The sequence below is a fragment of the Tursiops truncatus genome, chromosome 9 (genome assembly GCF_011762595.2).
Source record: "Tursiops truncatus isolate mTurTru1 chromosome 9, mTurTru1.mat.Y, whole genome shotgun sequence".
NCBI lineage: Eukaryota > Metazoa > Chordata > Mammalia > Artiodactyla > Delphinidae > Tursiops > Tursiops truncatus.
The window spans coordinates 73,510,214-73,534,861 of record NC_047042.1 but is presented as its reverse complement, the minus strand read 5'-3'; the positions used below and the strand labels follow the sequence as shown (position 1 = coordinate 73,534,861).

Below are 24,648 nucleotides of genomic sequence, written 5' to 3'. Positions count from 1 at the left end.
TTTCTAGAGATGGGGATGTCCGCTGGATATTCAGACCAAGAAAGAAAGTTCAGGTGAAAATAAAAAACTTAGTTCACGCTTGCAATTACATTAAATTAATTAATCCCCAAATAACTTTACTTTAAAAATTACAATTCCAAATCCAAAGCATAGTTGCCTCTAATACGGGAAGAATCATTACTGAAGAACTTCTAAGGTTACATTGTTTTCTATTGTGCGTAGTCAGTAAAATCATCATCATCATCATCATCATCTCAACTTGCTTTAAATATATTTTATATATCTTAATCCCAGAAATACAGAAATAAGAAAATAGAAATAATAGAAAATAAGAAAATAGATTCCTAGATACCAAGTGTAATAATCAATTAAATAAGTATCCCAATTATAGTAACGATACAAAAGATACTTTGTAAATACCAATAATTAATATATACATATCTTAAAATATATTCTAAAAAAAATTACTAAGACTTATTTCTTAAGTGTCAAATAAATGGAGAGACTTTAAAACTTTCCATAAAATAATCTGAATATTGCAAAGATTACATTATCCTCCAAGTTATTTTATAAGATTAATACATTCTTCATCAGAATTCCAAGTGGATTTTTTGGATGTGAACCACAAGAGCAGGAACTGTCTTAATTTATGCAACAATCTCAACATCATGCACAACACCTAGCACAGAATATCCACTCAGCAGATACTTGTTGAATCAATGGATAAAATGATACTAAATTTCATTTGGAAAAAAAAAAAGAGATTAATCAAAAACATTTGAGGAATAAGAATAATGTGTGAAAAGGTTTACATTACTGGATATTAAATTATATTATACAGCTATACTAGTATGTGGCATGACAAAGAAATAGACTGACTTATCTGGAATGTTCAAGAACAGGTCCAAGTACATGTAGCAATTTTATATATAATAAAATATGGCATTTTAATTCAGTGGAGGAAGTGCAATAAGCAATGGAGAAACTGGATATTCGTTTTTTAAAAATTAGATTTCTATCTCATACATACATCCAAATAAATTCAAATGGATTCAATAGTTACATGTAAAAGATGAAATAAAAAAAACATAGATATGTGTTTACACAATATTTGGGTAGAAAGGACTTTTTAAAATGTCAAATGCCAGAAACAGAAAACAAAACAAAAAAGAACTATAGATACTGGCAACAAATTTTTAAAAACTGAAACTTCTGATTGTCAAGAAAATAAAAAATTAACAAAACTCACTAGAAACAAATGACAGTCACCTCATACTGGTCAGAATGGCCATCATCAAAAAATCTACAAACAATAAATGCTGGAGAGGGTGTGGAGAAAAGGGAACCTTCTTGCACTGTTGGTGGGAATGCAAATTGATACAGCCACTATGGAGAACAGTACAGAGGTTCCTTAAAAAACTAAAAATAGAACTACCATATGACCCAGCAATCTCACTACCGGGCATATACCCTGAGAAAACCGTAATTCAAAAAGAGTCATGGGGCTTCCCTGGTGGCGCAGTGGCTGAGAGTCCGCCTGCCGATGCAGGGCACACGGGTTCGTGCCCCGGTCCGGGAAGATCCCACATGCCGCGGAGCGGCTAGGCCCGTGAGCCATGGCCGCTGAGCCTGTGCGTCCGGAGCCTGTGCTCCGTGACGGGAGAGGCCACAACAGTGAGAGGCCCGCGTACCGCAAAAAAAAAAAAAAAAAAAAAAAGGGCCATGTACCACAATGTTCATTGCAGTTCTGTTTACAATAGCCAGGACTTGGAAGCAACCTAAGTGTCCATCAACAGATGAATGGATAAAGAAGATGTGGCACATATATACAATGGAATATTACTTAGCCATAAAAAGAAACGAAATTGAGTTATTTGTAGTGAGGTGGATGAACCTAGAGTCTGTCATATGGAGTGAAGTTAAGTCAGAAAGAGAAAAACAAATACCATATGCTAACACATATATATGGAATCTAAAAAAAAAATGGTTCTTATGAACTTAGGTGCAGGACAGGAATAAAGATGCAGACGTAGAGAATGGACTTGAGGACACGGGGAGTGAGAAGTGTAAGCTGGGACGACGTGAGAGAGTGGCAGGGACATATATACACTACCATATGTAAAATAGATAGCTAGTGGGAAGTAGCTGTTTGGCACAGGGAGATCAGTTCAGTGTTTTGTGACCACCTAGAGGGGTGGGATAGGGAGGGTGGGAGGGAGACGCAAGAGGGAGGGGACATGAGGATATATATGTATACATATACCTGATTCACTTTGTTATACAGCAGAAACTAACACACCATTGTAAAGCAATTATACCCCAATAAAGATGTTAAAAAAAATTTTTTTTTAATTTGAAAAAAAAAAGAAACAAATGACAGGCTGAGGAAAATAGTCTCTCATAGATCAATAAGAAAGAGCAAACACACCAAAATAAAAATAGACAAAGAATATGAAAAGGCAATTTGCACCCCACAAGAAATATGCATAATACATAAAAACAGTTTAAACTCACTAGGAACCAAAAGTAATGCAAATACAAATGATAATATACTGTTTTTCACATAGCAATTTGGAAACATTTTTTAAATGATAATAAGTATTGTTAATGAGGGCTGAATTTCATACTTCAGTATCAGGAAAGTAAATTAATACATCTTTTCTGGAAGGCAGCTGGAAAATCTACTAAAATTTAGCTTTTAAAGAGATGTGCATTGAAGAATTATTTATGACAGTAAAATATTGGAGGCTATATAAATATTCAACAATGAGGAACTAATAAACTATGGTACAGCCACATGAGTCATTAAACACTAAAATGATTAGGAAGAGAAATATCTAATGATATGAAAAGGCATTCACAAAACATTAAGAGGAGAAGTAGATTTATAACACATATGTAAAGTAATGATCCACCTCCCTTCATTAAGTATATATTCTCACGGGAAAAAATTGGAAAGATAAACATCAAATTTATCAATCATTATCTGATTATTTTCATAATTATAAAAGAATATACTTATGACAACAAATGATAAAAAGAAAACATGCATATAAAAAAATAGAACAGAGTAAACACACATGCAGGCATACACTCAGAATTTATCATAAAATACAAAGACTACTGGCTTATATACCAAAGCAAAGGCTTAAGATTCTGCCTTTGACAGGGTAAACAAGAGGGTCAAATTTTTGTTTATCTTGATACACTAGAGTCTTCTGGAAATTTTTGGCTTTATACAATTGGCTAAATGAAAAAATTTTCCATATTCAGCATAGAAAATGAAACCTATCCAGTGCTCCAACTGTACGTAGTTTTTACAAAAATGTATGTATACCATACCACAGGGGTCTCCAACCCCCAGAACTAGGCCACACAGCAGGAGGTGAATGGCAGGCGAGTGAGCAAAGCTTCATCTGTATTTACAGCTGCTCCCCATCACTCGCATTACCTCTTGAGCTCCGTCTCCTGTCAGATTATCGGCGGTATTAGATTCTCATCGGAGCAAGAACCCTACTGTGAACTACACATGCGAGGCATCTAGGTTGCACGCTCCTTATGAGAATCTAATGCCTGATGATCTGAGGTGGAGCTGATGTGGTGTTGCTAGCACTGGGCAGCGGCTGCAAATACAGATTATCATTAGCAGAGAGGTTTGACTGCACAGAGACCATAATAAATCAATGGCTTACAGACTCATATCAAAACCCTATCAGTGCGTGGCAAGTGACAATTAAGCTGCATCTTATGGAGTAGACTGGACATAAGCAACACACGGGTGTCACTGTCTCCCATTGCCCGCAGATGGGACCATCTAGTTGCAGGAAAACAAGCTCAGGTCTCCCACTGATCCTGCATTATGGTGAGTTGTATAATTATTTCATTATATATTACAATGTAATAATAATAGAAATAAAATGCACAATAAATGTAATGCACTTGAATAATCCTGAAACCTTCCCCCCTCCCCCCAGTCTGTGGAAAAACTGTCTTCCACGAAACTGGTCCCTGGTCCCAAAAAGGTTGGGGACCACTGCCATACCGAGAACAGAATCTCAAAAATATTGTTATAGTATCTGTCTACCCTGAATCGTGTTTCTAGATTCAGTGCCTAATTTAAAATGTTTTGCTTTTGGTATTTTCCTTTGAGTGTTCATTGACTTATTAACTATTACCAGCAATGTCTTCACTAGAAATCTAAGCTCTATTCTTCATGTTTTGTAAGAAAACGATCCTAGACTTGCTGATACAGCAGCAAAAGTAGGTTTAATCCAGAAAATGCAATAATGGAAGACACGTTAAAATAATTTTAATTTCTGAAGTAATGCTTAGAATCTAGGTATCATTTTTAAACATTAGCAAAATATTTTCCTGTGCCCTATAAAAACGAAATTGGTACTTTAAGACTTGCTTATAGCATATATAGAGAAACAAGTAAATGCAAATAATAGGAGTATTTGTGAAGGTAGGTAGAGATTGTATTTAATGATACAGTAACAGGTAACATTCATAAAGCCCTTGCTATGTACCAGGATCTATTCTACATGCTTAACTTGTTTAATTCTCACAATAATTCTATGAAATATGTGTGCTATTATTGTCTCCATCTTACAATCAAAGAAACTGAGACAAAGAGAATTTAAATAACTTTCCCAGTATCAGACAGCTAGCAAGTGGTAAAACTAGGATTTGAACCAGATAGTTTGACTCCAGAGCCCCCCATTTTATTCATAACCTTAAATAGAAAAGACAGTGTTATAATATGACCTGGCAGTTGATCAATTCAAGCATTGTGACTAGTTCAGTATCAACCTACCAAATAAAGTTACAATTTAATATCACTGTAATTTAAGATAAAGCCATTTCTCTAGGACCCGTATCATAGACACATAGTTTAAAAGGTAGAAGGGATCATAGAAACTATACACTTTCACCACATCACACTCATTAGTCACCATAGGATACTGGTTAACTACAAGAAGTAAAGAGGCACCATGTTCACACCAAGAATGAGGAAACTGGGCCCCCTCATATCTAGTTTAAGTTGAAAGTACAAGATCACAGACAATTCCTAACTTACAAATCGATTTTGTTCTAAAATTTCACACGTGAGAACAGACGCATTTTGCCCTAGATACAATATCCTACCAGACATGGTGTTGGATTCCTAGGTTCGCCTTCAAAAGCACATATAATGGTAAATGCTCTTGGAGCACCTCTGTGTTCAATAGTACTGTAAAAGCCTAACCAACCTGCATAACAATGTTTTTACAGAAAGAGATGGATCATCTCCTCCTTGCAGTCTTGGAAGAGAAACATAGTCCCTCCTAGCTATACCTTTGCCCTCTCCATGCACACAGTCATCGATCTACTTCTCTCCAGCAGAGTCTTGAGAGAGAGTGCCGGAGGAAGATACAGAAAGTTAACAGTTAACGTTGGGACACTGCAGTAAACCCTCAGCCACATTTAATCTCAGTGGGATTCTTGTCACTTCTATTCAGGGGCTCTTTGACCATGATTAGTCCACCTACTTCTCTTTTCACAATAACTGTAACTTCTAACTAGGCTTTCTCTTCTTTCATGACCCTGTAAATCCTTGCTACTCAAAGCATGGTGCTAGGGCAAACAGGATCTTCACCAGGGAGCTTTTAGAAATGCAGAATCTCAGGTTCCACCCAAAATCTGCATTTTAGCCAGATGGGAGGGGGAAGTGGTTGATATGCATATAAAAGTTTGAGAAACACTGTCCTTCTGTCATTAAAATTTATTTTTTTGTCTAAAATTTTTTTGATATTATCATTTTTAAAAAATCAAACTAAAAAATTCCACGTGTACCACCCCCTAATACCCTCACCTTAGATTCTAGCGAAATTCAGATGCATTCAGTGATAACGTTCCTGCTTGTCTACCTCAGTCAGAATCACCCGGGGAACTTTAGCCCCGAGCTCATCCCAGACCAATTAAGTCACATTATCTGGGGTTGGGCTGCTGGTTACTCTAAAGTAAAAATTCTCTGTTTCAAAGAAATCTAAACCCCATGATTTTCCAAACCTGGACACAGGAACTGGGTAGTACACTGTGGGGAGTACAGGAAGTACAGCATGTGTGTTATGGATGGGGGTTCTAGTAGAGGGTAGAAATATTCAGGATGTAGGGTGAGTGTAGGCAGTGTAGCATTCAAGTCCCTGCTGGGGTTAGAGAAGCAGCTAGATATGGGGGGATGTGAGAGGAAGCTGAGAAAAGAGGTCTTCATGACAGGCATCTAGAAAATTTGCTGGAGGTAGGTGACCTTAGGTGAAAGGGACAAAAGTAAGTCAAAGTGCCTAAGCCAGAGACTACCTGTGTGCAGAATTCCCCAAAACACTCTCTTAGTTAGCAGTATGCTTAAATTCAACACCTACCCAACGTGTCTGTCAAAACATAAGGGACAAAGATCTTTTGCAAGAGAGACTGTGGGACTTGAAAACTCTAACAGCCTAAGTCCTAAGACTTCTTTATGACTTTAAACTTCTTGGAGTTTAAGAAATTTAAATAATAAAAGTAGTTTGACTCAAGTTGCACTGACATTTATCTCAATTTGATGATGGAAATATGCCCAGAGCTGCCTAGGAGTCAAGAATATATTTGAGTGAATGCTTGTAAATTTCTGATCATAATAAAAGTATTGTGATAACCATATTCTCTCAGTAATCTGCCTACAGGACTCCCTTCCCTTGGCTTCCCTCTGACTGTCCTTAATTGACTTGCACACACAATTCTTCAAAGGCCAGTTTTTCCTTTATGCTGGGAGTCTTAAATGTTAAAGGCAATGTTATATCTGGCTGCTGAGTCAAATGGAGAAAAAACAAGTACACAGTTAATCATGAGAGGCCATAGCTAATACGATTTAAAATTACATCAGTACTGCAGAGACACAAACTCTTTCATGATGGCATTTCCTTTTTCTCTTAACCTTTCACAGTCAACAGCTTCTTTTTTTTTTTTTTTTTTTGGCCACACCAGCATGGCATGTGGGATCTTAGTTCCCTGACCAGGGATCAAACCCGTGCCCACTGCAGTGGAAGCTCGGAGTTTTAACCACTGGACTGCCAGGAAAGTCCCAACAGCATATCTTATAGTACTTTTTCTATCAGTCCTGAAACCAATCAAATATTCTTTATACCACAATGATCCTGGTTTAGAGGGATTAAGAACACACAGGATATCTTGAAATATGTCCACCTTTTACCAAGAGTAGTGTTATAGCAACTTCAAGAATCCCTGCTCATTTAATGGAAATTAAAACATTACCAAGATGACACACACAGAAGAAAGAAGAACTCCCCAGAAAAAATACAATAAATACTAAGGCATTGGTATAAGTTGTTTAAAAGAATAGAGGTCTTATTATAACAGTGAAATTTTCTCCCCTTCTTTTCTTCCTGTAACAGACAGAAAGGATGAGGTAGAGAGATCAGATGCTCTGAAAAGCTTACACTCATCTTAATGACCACCATATAAGTTCTTAAAGACTTAGCCCCAGTTTTCAACGTTTTTACCACTTAAAACTGCACAGTGAGGCCGTGAAGCCTTTACTCTGTGACAAGGGTGAGAAACCCACAGCCTCACCACACCTGTGCCATTGCCAATGTTAATTTCCTCTCCATGCCTTCTCACCATACACATTTCAGCTGCTTTCCCCATCGGTTCTTTTCCTCACCCATTTTCTGCTGGTTATCAGTAGAAGTTGAGCTGATGGAAATCAACTTTGCCCTTTAAACATGCTGTCAGTTCCAGACCAGTGGCCCTGGGCTCAGCTTAGATCAGGACCACCACTCAGTCCCCTCAATCCCACCCCTGGGTAATTAATACACCAAGAAAGGCTTTAAGATTCCTTTTGCTGGGATATTTTTAAGCTTGAGAAGTTTAAGAATAAGTTAGTCCTTCTCCACACCCACTCCATTCTTCTACCCTTAATTTTTTCTATATGTTTGACTCTTAGCACTGCTGGCTCTTGGGTGGATTCCACACAGTTCCTTCCCAAGTATAAGTGGGAAGAGTCCAGTTGGTTCTCCTGTCCTGCCACCTGCTCTGAACTTTCTTCAGATTTGCCCCTGAGGTGACCCTGGGAGAATCTTCAACATTCAAGCTTTTAACCTATATCTCCTGAGCAGATGGCAAAGAAGCTCAGCAGACCCAAGACTGATTACTACTGTCACCATTCTATTGAGTACCCACATACAATCATTACAAATATAGTTACATAGCAATTATAATCTGATCTAATGCAAGGGTCATAGGTTTTGGAACCAAAGAGACCTGGCTATCACTCAAATTTACCACATGCGTAACGTTGGAAAAGTTACTTATTTTCCTGCATCTCAATTTCCTTTTCTATGTATTTGAGATACTAATGTCTGCTCCATGGAGTTGCTAGGAGAATGACCTAAAATAATCTGTATAAAAGGGCTTAATGCTGAACCTGGAACAGATTAGGTACTCAATAAATATTAAACTATATTTTGTTTATTTTTTGATCTGTGTATACCAGACCAAAAATAAATTTTATAAATATGTTCATGTATCATCTAAATTTTCATGTTTAGGTGACTGCTTTGGTTCACATGAAACTTCTCTGCTGGTGGAATCTAGAGGAATAAATTATCTCACAAGTCAGGCTGAGCATAAAAGGGACTTAAGAATTCAGCCTCTCTCCCAGCTTCTACTCAGTTGTGCTTATGTTAACCAATGGAAGCAGCATGTGATGGAGAACATGAAGAGAAAATTTTGAGTTTCTATACAATCTTAGTTATGACATAACAATTATTTGAAATATCATTCACTTCAATCCAAGGATGACCTATTAAGAATGTTGCATTCTCGGGACTTCCCTGGTGGCGCAGTGGTTAAGAATCCGCCTGCCAGTGCAGGGGACACAGGTTCGATCCCTGGACCGGGAAGATCCCACATGCCGGGGAGCAACTAAGCCCATGCACCACAACTACCGAGCCTGTGCTCTACAGCTCGTGAGCCGCAAGTACTGAAGCCCGCATGTCTAGAGCCCGTGCTCTGCAACAAGAGAAGCCACCGCAATGAGAAGCCCACACATCGCAACGAAGAGCAGCCCCCTCTCACGGCAACTAGAGAAAGCCCACGTGCAGCAACGAACACCCAACACAGCCAGATAAATAAATAAATAAAATGGGTGACATAGATTAGTGGCTATATTAGTACAATACTAGAAAAATAACTCAGTGCTGAACATATATTTTTTAAAAAAAGAATGTTGTATTCTTATATGCTATGGGCAGAGTAAACTGTACTTCTATACACTGATACAAATGCAGAGAGTATACTCATTAAGGCAAACAACAAAACATTTTAAAAAATTAAGTCAAATGGAGCCAGAGCTATGGATAAAATTTTTCCCCCAAACTGGGACTTCCCTGGTTGATGCAGTGGTTAAGAATCCGCCTGCAAATGCAGGGGACACGGGTTCGATCCCTGGTCTAGGAAGATCCCACATGCCATGGAGCAACTAAGTACATGTGCCACAACTACTGACACCCACGCGCCTAGAGCCCGTGCTCCGCAACAAGAGAAGCCACCGTAATGAGAGGCCCGCGCACCGCAACGAAGAGTCGTCCCCGTTCGCCGCAGCTAGAGAAAGCCCGTGTACAGCAACGAAGACCCAACGCAGCGAAAAATTAAATAAAATTAAATAAATAAATAAAAATTTTAAAAAATTGTTTCCCAAAGCTCTAGGTGCTCTCATTAAGAAAAATCACCTGAAAGATATCTTAAAAGATAGTTAATTCTTCAGCTACCTTATTCATATTTACAGATAAAATATTTTCACCCCCAAACTGCTGCAGGTTTCTACAGAGATAGATAGATAGATAGACAGATAGATAGACAGACAGATAGATGGACATCAATAGATAATTTCAAAAGCCAGAGCATTTCTCCCAGGAGGTAATCAAGAGCATTACAAAACACTGGGGACCTAAATGTGGTCATCTTTGTCAAAATAAATGTGTAAATGTATTTATTTGCTGTGTATTAAGTACAGGTTCTTAAAGCAATGCAACTTGCATGGCATCTCTTCGGGAGACACTATGGCAACCCTCACTCCCAAAGGCATGAAGACCAGTATAATTACAACACAAATCCATTCAACTGGTACCTAACCTCCCAAAGCAAATATTGTGCACAGCCTTTACTTGAAGACTAAGTAAGTTTTCAACTTGCCATCAGTTTTACAGGTTACAGTCAAGGATTCCGAATAATGGTCTGGTGAGGTAAAAAATAATGGATCAGAGTCATATTTGACAACAGCTGGGGAACATCCCAGACTGCACTTAAACACCATAAAGCCTGGGATCTTCACGCATTGAGCTCTCTTCACAATGAGGAAGACATAGGAGACTAAGAAAACATACTGCAGGAGTACCTCACTGCCATATTTTTAATTTTTGCTATTTTTTCTTGAAACAATTCATCATGCAGATATGATTTCAAAATATTACAAATACTCATATATGTAATTGCTGAATTTTACCTAATTCTCCTCCTGACATTGTCTCCTGACTTTCTCCTGTTGAATACAGGAAAATAAAATCATCAGCAATCTCATATACCAGTAATATAAGGTGATTTGGGATCATAACAGAAAATAACTTTTTAAAAGAAATTTATTTTACTGAACCCATTTGGAATTATAAATGGCCACCTGTGTTCCAGGACATCCTAGTTCCAATGCATTTTTTACTTGTCTCCACTAGAGTTTTAGTGGTTTCAGAGTTAGCCTTTTACCTGTGTATCAGATTACCCTAATCCTTCTATAATCATAAAAATGAATATAGGGACTTCCCTGGTGATGCAGTGGTTAAGAATCCGCCTGCCAATGCAGGGGACACGGGTTTGAGCCTTGGTCCAGGAAGATCCCACATGCCACGGAGCAACTAAGCCCATGCGTCACAACTACTGAGCCTGCGCTCCAGAGCCCATGAGCCACTACTACTGAGCCCACGTGCCACAGCTACTGAAGCCTATGCACCTAGAGCCCACGCACTGCAACAAAGAGTGGCCCCTGTTCGCCGCAACTAGAGAAAGCCCACGTGCAGCAATGAAGACCCAACAAAGCCATAAATAAATAAATAAATAAAAATGAATATAATTATTTTACCCATAATGAATTTACAGATGAGATCCTTACCCCTAAATATAATATGATTCCATAGAACATAAATCTCCAGAAAAAGCATCGCCGAAGGGCATTAATGAGTTTGGGATTTTTCTTTGAGGCCAGTTCTCTATCCCATTCTCTGCAAAAGAATACAAAGTGGGATCAGTAAGTTGCATGTGCAAGTATCTGAGTTCTCTATTTCCCTTAACATAGTTTTATTCACACAAGTACATTCAAGGAGATTAACCCAAGTGACTAAAGAGACAAAACCTTGTGGGGACCTTCCAACACCAACGCTCAGGCAGATGTTTCGCAGAATTCAGTGCTCCACCATATATCAATTTTCAAGGAGTTGACTTCATGAAAAGGCCACACTATATGTGTTAAAGAAAGGTTCTGGGCTTCTAAGAAGCAATGAATGCAAGAGGTGGACAAATAAAATATGACTCTTATGAATACACATTGCTGTGCTTAGAACAAGGTGAAAAATAAATACTTAATTTTTTCCCCTTCACCTCTTGATCTTTACCTGTTTAGAATTGTAGTGGATTGTACAAAATCTAACTGTCAAACCAAAAACAAGATTAAAAGTCAGGTGGATTTTTCTGTGATTTAACATTAGAAAAACTTGTTGTTTTTAAATGTAGGGGTATGAAACAAGTATCATCAACTTTGATTTTCAAATACTAAAGTCATTCTTTACAATAAACATCTTTGGAAAATTAGAATAGAACCATATTCTATATTTTCTGGCAGGAATAGAAATTAAATAAGTCTGAAAAATGGTTGGTGTCAAATAAATGTCTTTGTTTTCTTTTAAATACTATACATTCATCAGCCGATTATATTTACATTTTTGCCACTACTTTCTTTTCATAAAAACCCTCTCTTCCCAAGTGGATAAAATATATCCCTAAATGTTACCCTCATCTTCATTTTTAAACTGTACAGAGATGAAAAGTTTCACAGGAAAGAACTATATAAGGACTTTATATTTTATCAACAGCTATTCTCATTACTATCCATCTACCATTATTAGAGGTGGTTCTAAGTTACTCCAAAGGAAGACCACACAACTGAGATTTGAGGGCAGGTTTGGCAGTCATGGGCATTGTGCATGGACACTGGCTCCCCTGAGAAGCTTACTCTCTCTCATGCCTAATTACGCTATGCCACCCATCTACCTGCTCACACTCTTCCCACTCTTCCACTCACACACAAGACTTGCCTCCCATCCATGTCATTTGGTGATTCACAACGGGGTAAGAAGCTAAATGTGGAGACAGATTCTGCCTCTCTTTCAAAGGAAGAATGAGTCAGATGAGAAAGCCAGGAAGAGAGGTGGTACATAAACCAAAGAAATGGTTTCAAGTTGGGAAGAACTGGTCAACCCTGAAGTCATGGTAGGAAGATGTCATTATATTTGACATTAAGAGACCTCTGGTGACCCTAGTCAAGGTCATTTTAGGAATATGGTAGACCCAGAAACCATATTTCAGGGAGCTGAGATGTAAAGGAAAAGAGAAGTAGAGAGACCAGGAGAGCACAGAGATATTATCTGTTGGGGGGGGGGGGGGGGAAATGAATGAGGTAGCGATCTGAGAGGAAGGCAAAGCTGGGGAATGTTTCAGTGGATGGGACTTGAACTACTGGACCCTGAGGGAAGGAATCAGCAATGAGAGTACATGGGGTAGTTCCCACAATACCACAACAGACCCAGTAAGCATTCCAAACACCGAGAGTTGAATCATAGTGGAAGAAATTTTATACTTATCAAGTTTGTAGCTTAGCTACAATCATGGAATGGATGTGCGATCTGCATACAGGAGTAATGCACAGGGTTCAAATCCACGGCCACAAACTGAGCCAGATGGGCCAAGGTACCTCAACCACATGGTAACCACCTAGGGCCTTCGTCACATATCATCTTTGAAATCTGTGGCCAGGGTCACTTTCCAAGGGTGCAGAGATACAAAGCACTATAAGTGATATTTCACTCTTTCAAAATACTTCAGTAAATTCTAAATAACAATTTTTACAAAAAAGAAATAACAGAGTGAAGAAGAGATACCCCCAAAAAGACAAAAATAATAAAGATAAAGTTTATGGACTTACGCCGGCACAGTGTTGGATTGAAACAAAATAGGTACATTTTAAACATTGAATTGATATGGAGACACAATGAAAACTGAGGAGAAAAAACTGTTAGGCCAGATAATCCTATAAATTCAGGTTATGTCCTCTATTTGGCCATAAGTAAAAATAAATCTGGAGTATGCAGGTTTTGATTAATCTAGTCCTACTCTGATTAATCTTTCCCTCAGCATCCATTTAGAACTTAGATATTCATTAGCTACTATATTATTTTGAACTTGCTGATATACCTACAATATACTATGTTTATATATTTTATCTCTGCAGAAGTGTTACAGGTTTTTACATAATGCTAGCCATTTCACATTCAATCATCATTCATTCATTCAACAAATATTTACTGAGCACCTACTACAGTCAGCCCTTCATGTCTGCGGGTTCCTCATCCTCAGATTCAACCAACTGGGGATGGAAAATACTCACCAAAATAAATTCCAGAAAGTTCCAAACAGGAAAACTTGGATTTGTCATGTGCCAGCAACAATTTGCATAGCATTTACATTTTATTACGTATCATAAGTAATCTAGAGATGATTTAAAATATACAAAAGGATATGTGTAGGTTATATGCATTTTGTATAAGGGACTTGAGCATCCATAGATTTTTATATCCAGGGGGAATCTAGCAAGGGACAACTGTATATACCAGACCCTATTCTAGACCCTATTCCAGGCACATCATAAACTGAACAAATCAAACAAAAACAAAACAAAAAAATATATCCCTGCCCTCATGGCACGTACACACACTAAGTACTCGACATTAGGAGCTGGACCTTGAACTTGGAAATGTGAAGCTGCTACTCCCACTAGCCTAATTCTTTGAATAAAATCAAGAAAAAGTAAGGCTGAATATCTTGTCTTGAAATTTCAAAAGAAATTCAATGAATTTCATGAAAATAAGGTAAACAAATTGCAAATCTACTCAACTATTTTATTTTGGTGCAGTAAAAAGTAGCTACTTCTTTTTCTTTTTCCTGTCAACTCCCTCTCCCCTTTCCCCTTCATCTGGTATCAGACCCTGTACTGCTGGCACAAGACCCAGTCTAGCTCATTCATAGATTGTTGTCGGTCCAAGGAGTGAGCTTGTGACTCAAAACTTTCTGGGATTTTTCACATTTGGCCACAGAGAAAGGACTCTTTCCTCTGTGGTCTATAAAAATGTGAGCAAAGAGTTCTGAGGACCCACTCCATGGAGGAAGCTGGTCTGAGAGAATAAAACCAGTCCCTGGTTCCACTGAGTCCCTAAGGCCAATTCTCTACCTAGGCCTTCACACAGGTTGACTACATGAACCAATGAATTCCCTCTTAAATAAATTATCTGGCAACCAAAAGGATTATAACCAGTACTCTTAGAAAGGGAGACTTCTTTACAACGGGAAACACTGTTCCTGGGGAGGCCAGGAGTATAGACCTGGGTTTGAACCACAGCTCAATCAATTATTAGCTGGAAAATTACATCATCTCTCTGAGCCTCAGTTTGCTCTTCTGTAAGAAAGAGATAATGATGCTTTCCTTCCAGAGTGGCTGAGAGGAGATATTACACCTGGCATTCAAAATATACTCAAAAATATGAAATTTTTACATTTCTTTGACATCCAACAGCCTTTACCCTAAGATTTCCAAGTACGTACATTTGTATTCACACATTAAGATTTTGGAGGCAAATGTACACAACTTGCTTCATAAAGATGTGATTCCAGTCTTCACAGAATCCACGTAATAGTCTTCAAAGACAGGTAGCTTCTCAGAATTCAAATATGTGTTTTTCCAAAAAAGGTCCTATCTCAGGAAAATGGTTTTTCTTCTTTCATCCTTTCATTGTTTAATTCTTAACTAATCAAGACTTCATCAAGAAAATAGGATGTTCCTATTATAAGTATGCCATTTTAAGAATTAAACCCTCTAATGTCAGTTCTCTAGTCTCTAAATAATATTAATTTCTCTCTTCAATAAACAATGTGTATGAACATACCTTTCCAATTTTTCAGATAGATTGTCAGCAGAATCAGAAGAAGAGATATGGTATATGTCTGACAATTCCAGGCGCTTTCTGTACCCTTTCCTCAAAATTGGTCTGGTCCAGCTAAAATAAAGAGAGGAGAGACAGATATAAATGTTAACTTGATTTGATCTCCAATGTAGACTTGGAATCGGATACAGTTTCAAATTTTATAGCATGTGGAAAATGGTGGTAGTGCATAAATACGAGAATAAAATAAGTCAACTTATATAAGTGCCAGGGAGTCATATCTTACAGAACACAACTATATAAAACATCATCACCTCTGAACTGATGTGACTATAGCTTTGTCTAAAAGGATGGGGGATGACGGTAGAATCATCATCTTTCCCAGAGGAAAAAAAACAAACTGCTAAACATTCTATACTAAAAGTATTCTTCAAGAAAAAAAAAGAAGAAAATTCCCCAAAATAACCAGATACTAGGAGTTTATAGTTTGCTGAAGTCCACTCTCTACCACTTCAAATACAAAATGATCTGTGAATAAGAAGACAGACCCTCAAACAACACCCTTATATAATTTTGTTAACCATAGCTCACAGTACTCAGCAATGAGCTATTTGTTGAATGAACTGACTGTAGCTGGAGTATCAATTTGTTGACTTAATCATCACCGCTGAATGAGGGTGGGGATCATAATTTTATGTTTTGTCTCCTCACCCCATAGCAGTTACGCACATCTGCCCTCTAGGCATCTAATAAATAACAATTTATGATGGAAGCTAGGGAAGCTGGCATAGTAAATACTTATGCAGGATACTCCAGTTATTTTCAAATACATTGTTTCTAACTACTGTGAATAAGGAAAAATAATCATCACAGAGATAAGAAAATCTAAAAAGAAGTCAAAGACAAGGGAAAACAAAGAGGAAGGAGAGAGGGGCAGGAGAATTGTAAAACAAAGAAATCACGTACAAAGAGAAACTTCTAAATGAAATTTGAGCAAATGAGACCTTTCTCATGTGAAATTTCATATATTTATTTTTTAACATCTTTATTGGAGTATAATTGCTTTACAATTGTGTGTTAGTTTCTGCTTTATAACAAAGTGAATCAGCTGTACATATACATATATCCCCACATCTCCTTCCTCTTGCGTCTCCCTCCCACCCTCCCTATCCCACCCCTCTAGGTGGTCACAAAGCACCGAGCTGATCTCCCTGTGCTATGTGTCATATATTTATTAAAGAAAGGAATTGAATTTGGAATCAGTGATTCCCAACATATGCTTTTACCCTTACCATCTTTCTTTTCTTCAGAGAGTCCTAAAATTTGGTGTCATTGAGACGCTGGTAATAAATCAACATTCATGTTACCCACCAAAAATCAACAGGGAGTGTTTTAGCAATATCTGAGAAGCAAAATAAACTTATACTAGGAAAATTATTCTAGCAAAGCCATTCAGAATAAAAAGAGGAAATGCTATGCCAAATGCAAACATTTTGACATTGTTTCAGGGCAAAACTTTGCAGAAGGTTCTCATGTCCACCTTCACCACTCCCACCCCAAGAGTCCAGATTCTTGTTTACACTTCCCTTGTCTCCACCTTCTTCAGTCAGCCACTGCCCTGTGTTCCTGATGTCTCTACAACTTGTCCTTCCTTAAAATTTACCTGAATTAAGACCCAGCTCAAGGACTTTGCTGGTGGTCCAGCAGTTAAGACACCACCCTCCCAATGCAGAGGGCCCAGGTTCGATCTCTGGTCAGGGAACTAGACCCCACATGCCGCAACTAAAGACCCTGCATGCTGCAATTAAAGATCCAGCGTGCCACAACTAAGACCCGGCACAGTCAAATAAATAAATAAATATTAAAAAAAAAAAAGACCCTGCTCAAAGGCTCAGTAGTTTCACCAACCATTTCTGACCAAGATATCAACGAGTGACAATGGTTTAATATGTCAGTTTCTTCCACTAACTTGCAATATTTGCATCTTAACAAGAGCCTTCAAACTTCAGCAAAGGGTGATAATTGTTTCATCTTTATTGCCCAGTGTGATCCATGGGCAATTTCTCCTGAAGAGCAAGAATGAAAATAGTTAAGGACAGTCTGAACACAGCAGTTAAAGAAGTGCTGTGATCATGCAGCATCTGCATTGGGCATCGTCTGTGAGACTGCTGGCACACCTGCCTGGCACTCACAATCTAGTAGCCAACATAAGCACTTTGGAAGCACATTTGCCAATACAGGGGGCAGTAAGGGTGTGAAAAATCTGGGACAGCAATTTAGGATATAAACTCCATTCTGTTGGTTATAAGCCTTTGTAAACTTAAGAAGTGAAAAGGTGAAGCAAGTGTTTACTACTAATAAAAAAATTATGTGTATATAGCACTTTCACAAACACTAGCATATTGTGATTTTCACTGGAAAGTCTTGATAGGTAGGTAGAACAAGAAGAGATCATTGCCCTACTATAATGATAAAGAAATGGAGGCTCAAAGATGTTAAATTTGTCCGTTACTAAATGCCACAAACTAGATTTTTACCACATTCTTCTGATGTTATTTCTTCCTTTACCGTGTTCAGCTCTTGTGTTTAGGAAAATTAAACTTGGTGGGTTATTCTAGACATAGTGCTGGAACGTGGGTCTGGAAGCAGGGAGACCAGAAGCTAGCAGACTGCAGGCAGTAGTGTGGTGTCGTGTACTGACAAATCTTTAACCATGCCTTCTCCAGGAAAACAAAAAACAAAAAGTGACTTATGGTATTTGCCAGTTTCTGTGGTGTAAATACTCCCACCATGACCAGTTTCAAGTCACCAAATGTGAAGTCACTGAACACAGAGTTGGGAAGAGAAACACAGCTGCATATTATAAGATAGTGTGATTACCATTCAGATACAATCAACATAACCTCAATACATAGGTAATAATTATGTAGTGATAACTTTTCAATTATTACCTTTGTTTTAATATAATTTATTTAATTGTAAGTGTAAATCAATTATTTTTTAATACTAGTTGTACTTAACAACCAGCTCACAAAGTTCCTGAAAATTTAACAATCAGCTCAGCCAGAAAGGGTCAACAGCAATAGATCACTGACTGCCAGATGGTTGACAGACTCAGAACAAGGGTAATAGCATTGAGAATGGAAAGGAAGGGGCCTATGGAAAATTTAGAAGAGAAAAATATACTGCATGTATTAATAAACCTTTCATTTTCAGTATGTTTGAAATTGTTAAAATATGAAACTAAATTTATAAATAAAGAGAAGTTCACTATCTGTAAATATTACAATACCAAAGACATTTTCAGGAAATTTAAAAACAAATCTTTTCTTTCTTTTAAAAAGTAAATAAACAGGGGCTTCCTTGGTGGCGCAGTGGTTGAGAGTCCGCCTGCCGATGCAGGGGACACGGGTTCGTGCCCCGGTCCGGGAAGATCCCACATGCTGCGGAGCGGCTGGGCCCGTGGGCCATGGCCGCTGAGCCTCCGCATCCGGAGTCTGTGCTCCGCAACGGGAAAGGCCACAACAGTGAGAGGCCCGCACAAGAAAAAAAAAAAAAAAAAAACTAAATAAACATACATCTTTTGGTCCATATCTAAGACCTGATCACCGTTTCCATTAATGAGTTTCTAGATCATTTTTAAAATACTTTAAGTAACACCTACATTTATAAAAAGCTTCCTGCGTTATCCATGCCCATATTAATGTTATACCAAGGCATCTAGTTTTGATTATCAAGAGTTCCACAGCCCAGCATCATCAAATCAAACATATTCAGTAGTATTACAAGTTAGTCATTTATAATTATTAATATAATTTAGTATTTCTGACAGATTCACTACAGTAAACCTATATTTGTAATCTGAAATAGAAACAACTTAAGGTAAATTATGAGAACTAAAATCAATTAACCTTAGGCTGCCTGGCAATCACCAGAGTTATCTGAAAGAATTTATTTCGTGAGATTAAACCTAAAAGAAAATTGAATGAAATTTCTGCCCCATCAAGGAGGTCTCCATGACTACCTCAAGCCAGTCACAGAAATACAAAAAAAAAAACCCCAAAAAACAAAAAACTCCCCAGGTATCTACACTTAGACATTCACTGAAATATTAGTTACTGTAAAACTCCAGCCACCGCTTTTTTTGAATGAGCTTGAGTATGTTAAACATACTTGGATAGAATTTAGAAATGCCAACTCAGGATTTCTACTTCAGCATTTCTTCCATTAAATATTAATGAGTACCCAGGTATTTCATTAGCAAGGCAGATACACCTGGAATAACCAAAAGCAATAAACACTATTCTTCCTCCTTATCCTCAGATTTGCTCCCACCCACCCTTCCTCTCACCTCTAACTGATCTTACCCTTCTCCTTCATTCATAACCTGTCACTGTATATTGAAAATGGCCTTATAAATTGATCTACTTAGAAACTGTGACAGTTTCCAAAGTTCTCGTTATTTCTAACAGAAACTAGCTAATCATTAATTACAAGGTAGCAGACAGAGATCCTTAAGATATATAGTTCTTTATAACCTAAAGTTTGGGGACTTCCCTGGTAGCGCAGTGGTTAAGAATCCACCCACCAATGCAGGGGACACGGGTTCGAGCCCTGGTCCGCGAAGATCCCACATGCCGTGGAGCAACTAAGCCCGTCTGCCACAACTACTGAGCCCGCGAGCCACGACTACTGAAGCCCGCGTGCCTAGAGCCCATGCTCTGCAACAAGAGAAGCCACCGCTCACAGCAACAAGAGAAAGCCCGCATGCAGCAATGAAGACCCAATGCAGCAAAAAATAATAATAACAATAAATAAATAAATTTATTATATATATATATGTATCCTAAAGTTTTCAACGAACTTAAAAAAAGTCTGGTACCCAGACACACTGTGCACTTAACGATAAGAGTCTTCAGGTTTTATTAAGGAAAAATGCTATCACTTGATTTTTTTAAATATATACACACACATATACACCATGAAACTGTATTTAGTTTCTTTTCTTAGGACAAAATTTCCGATATCTACATAAATTTAGAGTGACTTGTAATTCCTTATGATGAAAAGAATTTTCCAATTATAGACACTATTAAAGCTTTGATTTTCATGAAACCTATCCCCGTAAAACCACATAATTAAAGCTTATAATCATTTTTCCATTTGACATTTGGCTTTTATTAATCCAACAGAGGCATCTGACATTTTCATCTGCTAGAATTTAAGATGAAGGTCAGGTATCAGATCTTTTCAGTTTCAAATGATTTTGTTTGTATAAAACAATCATGCCTCCACATTATTTAACATTACTTTTGATTTAACTAGCCAGATAAAATGAAATGAAATAGCAAATTCAAACCCATGGCTGCATGACACATCTCCTAAATACTGACAAACGGATACACTCAAATGTCTCAGCCTTTTTCCTTTTTGCATGAAATAACACTTGAGGAACTAAGTAGAAATTACTCTAAACTGCTTAGTATGGACAAAATTAAATACGCTAGAGGTTTTCTCATCATCCAATATATTTACCATGAGTTTGAAATAGCCCAAATAAGCTGGATAGTCCTAACTAAAGAAAACGGTGAAGTTGAGGCTGAGGAAAGAGGGGGAATCATTTGAACAGACTGTAACAACAAATCTCAAATTCCTGCAGCATACTCTGCCAGTTTGCTTTAGGTTTTTTGATAAATGGCTATGATGGGAAGAATTGATTTGAGACCAGAAGTCATTTCATCTCTAAAAGGATGTTTCTTTTCTAATTCACATAAATAACACTTCAAACGTCACAGTTATTTTATCAACTTAGATCTGGTGTTATCTTATAGTTGGATATGTTTTTTCTCAATGAATTTTAGTAAAAATAAAACTTGAGAAAGTAGTGGCATCTAGCTCTCAAAAGTCCTGTATAAAACTTGTAGGCTTCAAGAATGCACCCCAAAGTCACAGCACTGGGGTGAGGGTCAAGTCGGTGAGCCTCTGTCCTCTCATCCCACAAGGTAATTAAACAGGGTTTGCTGCTTACCCATAAAATGGTAAATTTATAATAAATAACCACTTTAGTCAGCTCAATCACCTTTTTGCTTGCTAAAGATGAGCTATTTTTGTGTTTGAGAGTTAATTTCTCATGAGGCTCCTAGTTTACCAAGAGAACAGTAGAAGTTCTTTTTCTTTCTGTAGATGAGTAAACAGTTAATGTAGTCAATGAATTTTAGAAGATTTGGAAAGATAATTATTTGCTGCTCAACAAAACACTACAAACCAATTCTGAAAAACCTTCCGGAGGCCCAGAAATTAAAACCATAACATAAATTACTTTAACTTCATGCTTAATGAACCTAAACATTAAATAGGAAATCGATCTGCCCATTTTAAAAGATGCTCCCAAATATAAATGTATTTGGAATGTAAGCATATTAAGAAAACTTCAGGAAAGATATTTTCTTTTTTGCTTATCTATATTCACTAATGTTTAACTATGAGCATGTATAACTTTGGAAATAAGGAGGAAGTTCTTTTTAATTAAAGAAGAAGTTACATATTATAATTAGTACTTGCTATGGGTAGCTATGCACATAAACTTTCTAGTCAAATATGTTTTAACGCCATGATTTTCATATAATGCTCACTATTAATTTTCATTTCCCATAAAGCTGCTTTCTTTTCTTTCCTGATATGATTGTCTGAGGTAAAACTTTATAATGAAGACTACAAAACTCCAGTCACCTAACTTCTACTGCAAATCTGTTACTGGAAAAACTGAATTAGTGATTTTAAGAAAACTCTAGGTATTAACTCTGTCATTTTCCAGTCATGTGACCTTGGAAATAGCTTTTCTTAAGCTCTCTCAGCTGCAGCTCCTGCTGGAAATAATTACTATGACTACCTGGTTTTCATGGGGGCCAAATTCAATGTTGTCTATAAAATATTACAGCTGTACGTTATTGCGTTGCTTCTTCATAGAAACTATTTGGCTTTAGTTTAATTTTCAGAGCACTAGAGTTTATTATTATTGTGATTATAACAAAAGTACTAGCTAACCTTAATAGACTATTCCTATAACTCTCTAAAATTCTAAGTATTTCACATACGTTATTTCATCTGATCCCCACTACAATTCAAGAGAGAAGCCCTAATATTACCTCCATCTTACAGATGAGTAACTGAGGCTGAGGGAGCTTAAATAGTTTATCCAAGGCAGAGTTAGAATTTCAAAACAGGACTGTGATAGCAAAGCCTACACTTGTACCAAATTTGCCATATTAGGACTAATTTTAGAAGAAGAGAAAAAAAAGCACACAGATAAGTATAATATGAAAAGCATAAGCAACAATAGAAAAAATAGATAAATCTGACATCATCAAATTATAAAACTTGGGCTTCCCTGGTGGTGCAGTGGTTGAGAATCTGCCTTTAATGCAGGGGACACGGGTTCGAGCCCTGGTCTGGGAAGATCCCACATGCCGCAGAGCAACTAGGCCCATGAGCCACAACTGCTGAGCCTGCGCGTCTGGAGCCTGTGCTCCGCAACAAGAGAGGCCGCGATAGTGAGAGGCCTGCGCACCACGATGAAGAGTGGCCCCCACTTGCTGCAACTAGAGGAAGCCCTCACACAGAAACAAAGACCCAATATAGCCAAAAATAAATATAAATTAATTAATTTAAAAAAATTATAAAACTTTTATGCCTCCAAGCAGACCATCAATAAAGTAGAAAAAATAACCCAGAGAATGGGAGAAAATTTTTGCAAATCATATATCTGATAAGAGACCTGTATCTGGAACATACAAGGGACTCTTACAACTCAGTAATAAAAAGACAACCCAATTTAGAAATTGGCAAAGGATCTGAATAAACATGTCTCCAAAGAAGATATACAAACACCCCAAAACATATGAAAAGATGTTCAACCTCATTAGCCATTAGAGAAATGCAAATCAAAACCACAGTGAGATTCTACTACACACCCACTAGAAAGGCTAAATAAAAAAGACAGGTAACGATAAGTGTTGACATAGATGTGGAAAATAATATTAGAGCCCTTATACCCTGCTGGTGGGGAGGTAAAATTATGCAGCCACTTTGGAAAACAATCTGAAACAAAATATTAAACAGAAAGTTACCATATGACCCAGCAATTCCACTCCTTGGTGTATGCTCAAGAGAAATGAAAATATGTGTCCACATGAAGACTTGTACACAAGTATTTATAACAGCATTTTTTATAATAAGCAAAAATGTAGAAACAATCCAAATATCTACCAACTGCTGAATGGATGAATGTATAATCCTACAACTTGAATATTGTTTAGCGATAAAAAAGAATGACATACTGATGCATGCTACAACTTGGATGAATCTTGAAAACACTGTGCTAAGTGAAAGAAGCTAGTCACAGAAGACCACACTGTTTCTTTTATATGTAATGTCCAGAACTGGCACACCTACGGAGAAAGTGGATTAGTAGTTGTCCAGGGTGGGGATGAAGGAGGGAATGGGGAATGATTGCTTATGGGTAGGGAATTTCTTTTTGGGGTGATGCAAGTGTTCTAAAATTGGTTGTAGTGATAGTTACACATCTCATATACTTTAAGTAGGTAAATTTTTTGGTATGTGAATTATATCTTTAAAAAGCTGGTATTAAGACAAACAGCATAAAGAAATCAATTGTCAGCATGGATTTTAGAAACTTTTCCCAAATGTTTGATTTTCCCTCCTAGACTTGGTGAAATGCACATTTTTATTATGGTGACTTTGACACTCTAAACGCTTTCATATATGTCAGTGCCTGGGTAGCTGCTACAAGTGATTAAGACTCTGTGCAAAGCCCACGAAAGGATCTAAGGATTGATGACATGAAACATGAGTCATATAAATCGTTTATTCCTGGCCCCCGCAAGCAAAGCATTTAATTGCTGGAACTACTATGAATACAGAAAAAATAAGAATGGTGAGGGAGTAGCACTGGCATAAAAAGACCACTTCTAACAGCTATACTTAATCCATTCACATTTATTGGATTTCAGGGACTCAAGCAATTGAGAGACAATTAGCAATGCTACAAAAAATAGCCCAAGTCCGTGTACTTTAGAAAAGCAGCCTCAGAGCATTGTTTCATGGTTTTAGTTTGATTTTTATTCTATCTGGGCATGAAGCCACAAGTAAGAGACACAAAACTGATTATAGCTGGAACAACTGGCTAGAAAGATAGGATGATTAACTACCCAATAAAATTGCTGCATCTTGTATGAGTTCACTTTTAGGAACTCTTTACTAACCTAGAAAGACAAGTGATAACATTGCTCTCTAACTTCTGATTTTTATTTCCATTGGCAATAATAAATAAAGCTGG

The 24,648-nt window shown here is 37.4% G+C and overlaps 1 protein-coding gene across 3 annotated transcripts in view; it reads right to left on the bottom strand.

The window, feature by feature from the left end:
• CFTR (CF transmembrane conductance regulator) overlaps positions 1–24,648 on the bottom strand; it is a 196,237-nt gene that overhangs the window by 151,360 nt on the left and 20,229 nt on the right. The window contains exons 2-3 of one of the 3 annotated variants that reach the window (XM_019924883.3): positions 15,297–15,407; positions 11,198–11,306 (exon numbers count right to left, since the gene is read on the bottom strand). In XM_019924883.3, the coding sequence (XP_019780442.1) occupies positions 11,198–11,306; positions 15,297–15,407 (220 nt within the window). Of the gene's footprint in view, positions 1–10,540; positions 10,577–11,197; positions 11,309–15,296; positions 15,408–24,648 lie in introns of those variants that run through there. The other 2 variants (XM_019924896.3, XM_019924893.3) reach the window with 2 other exon arrangements.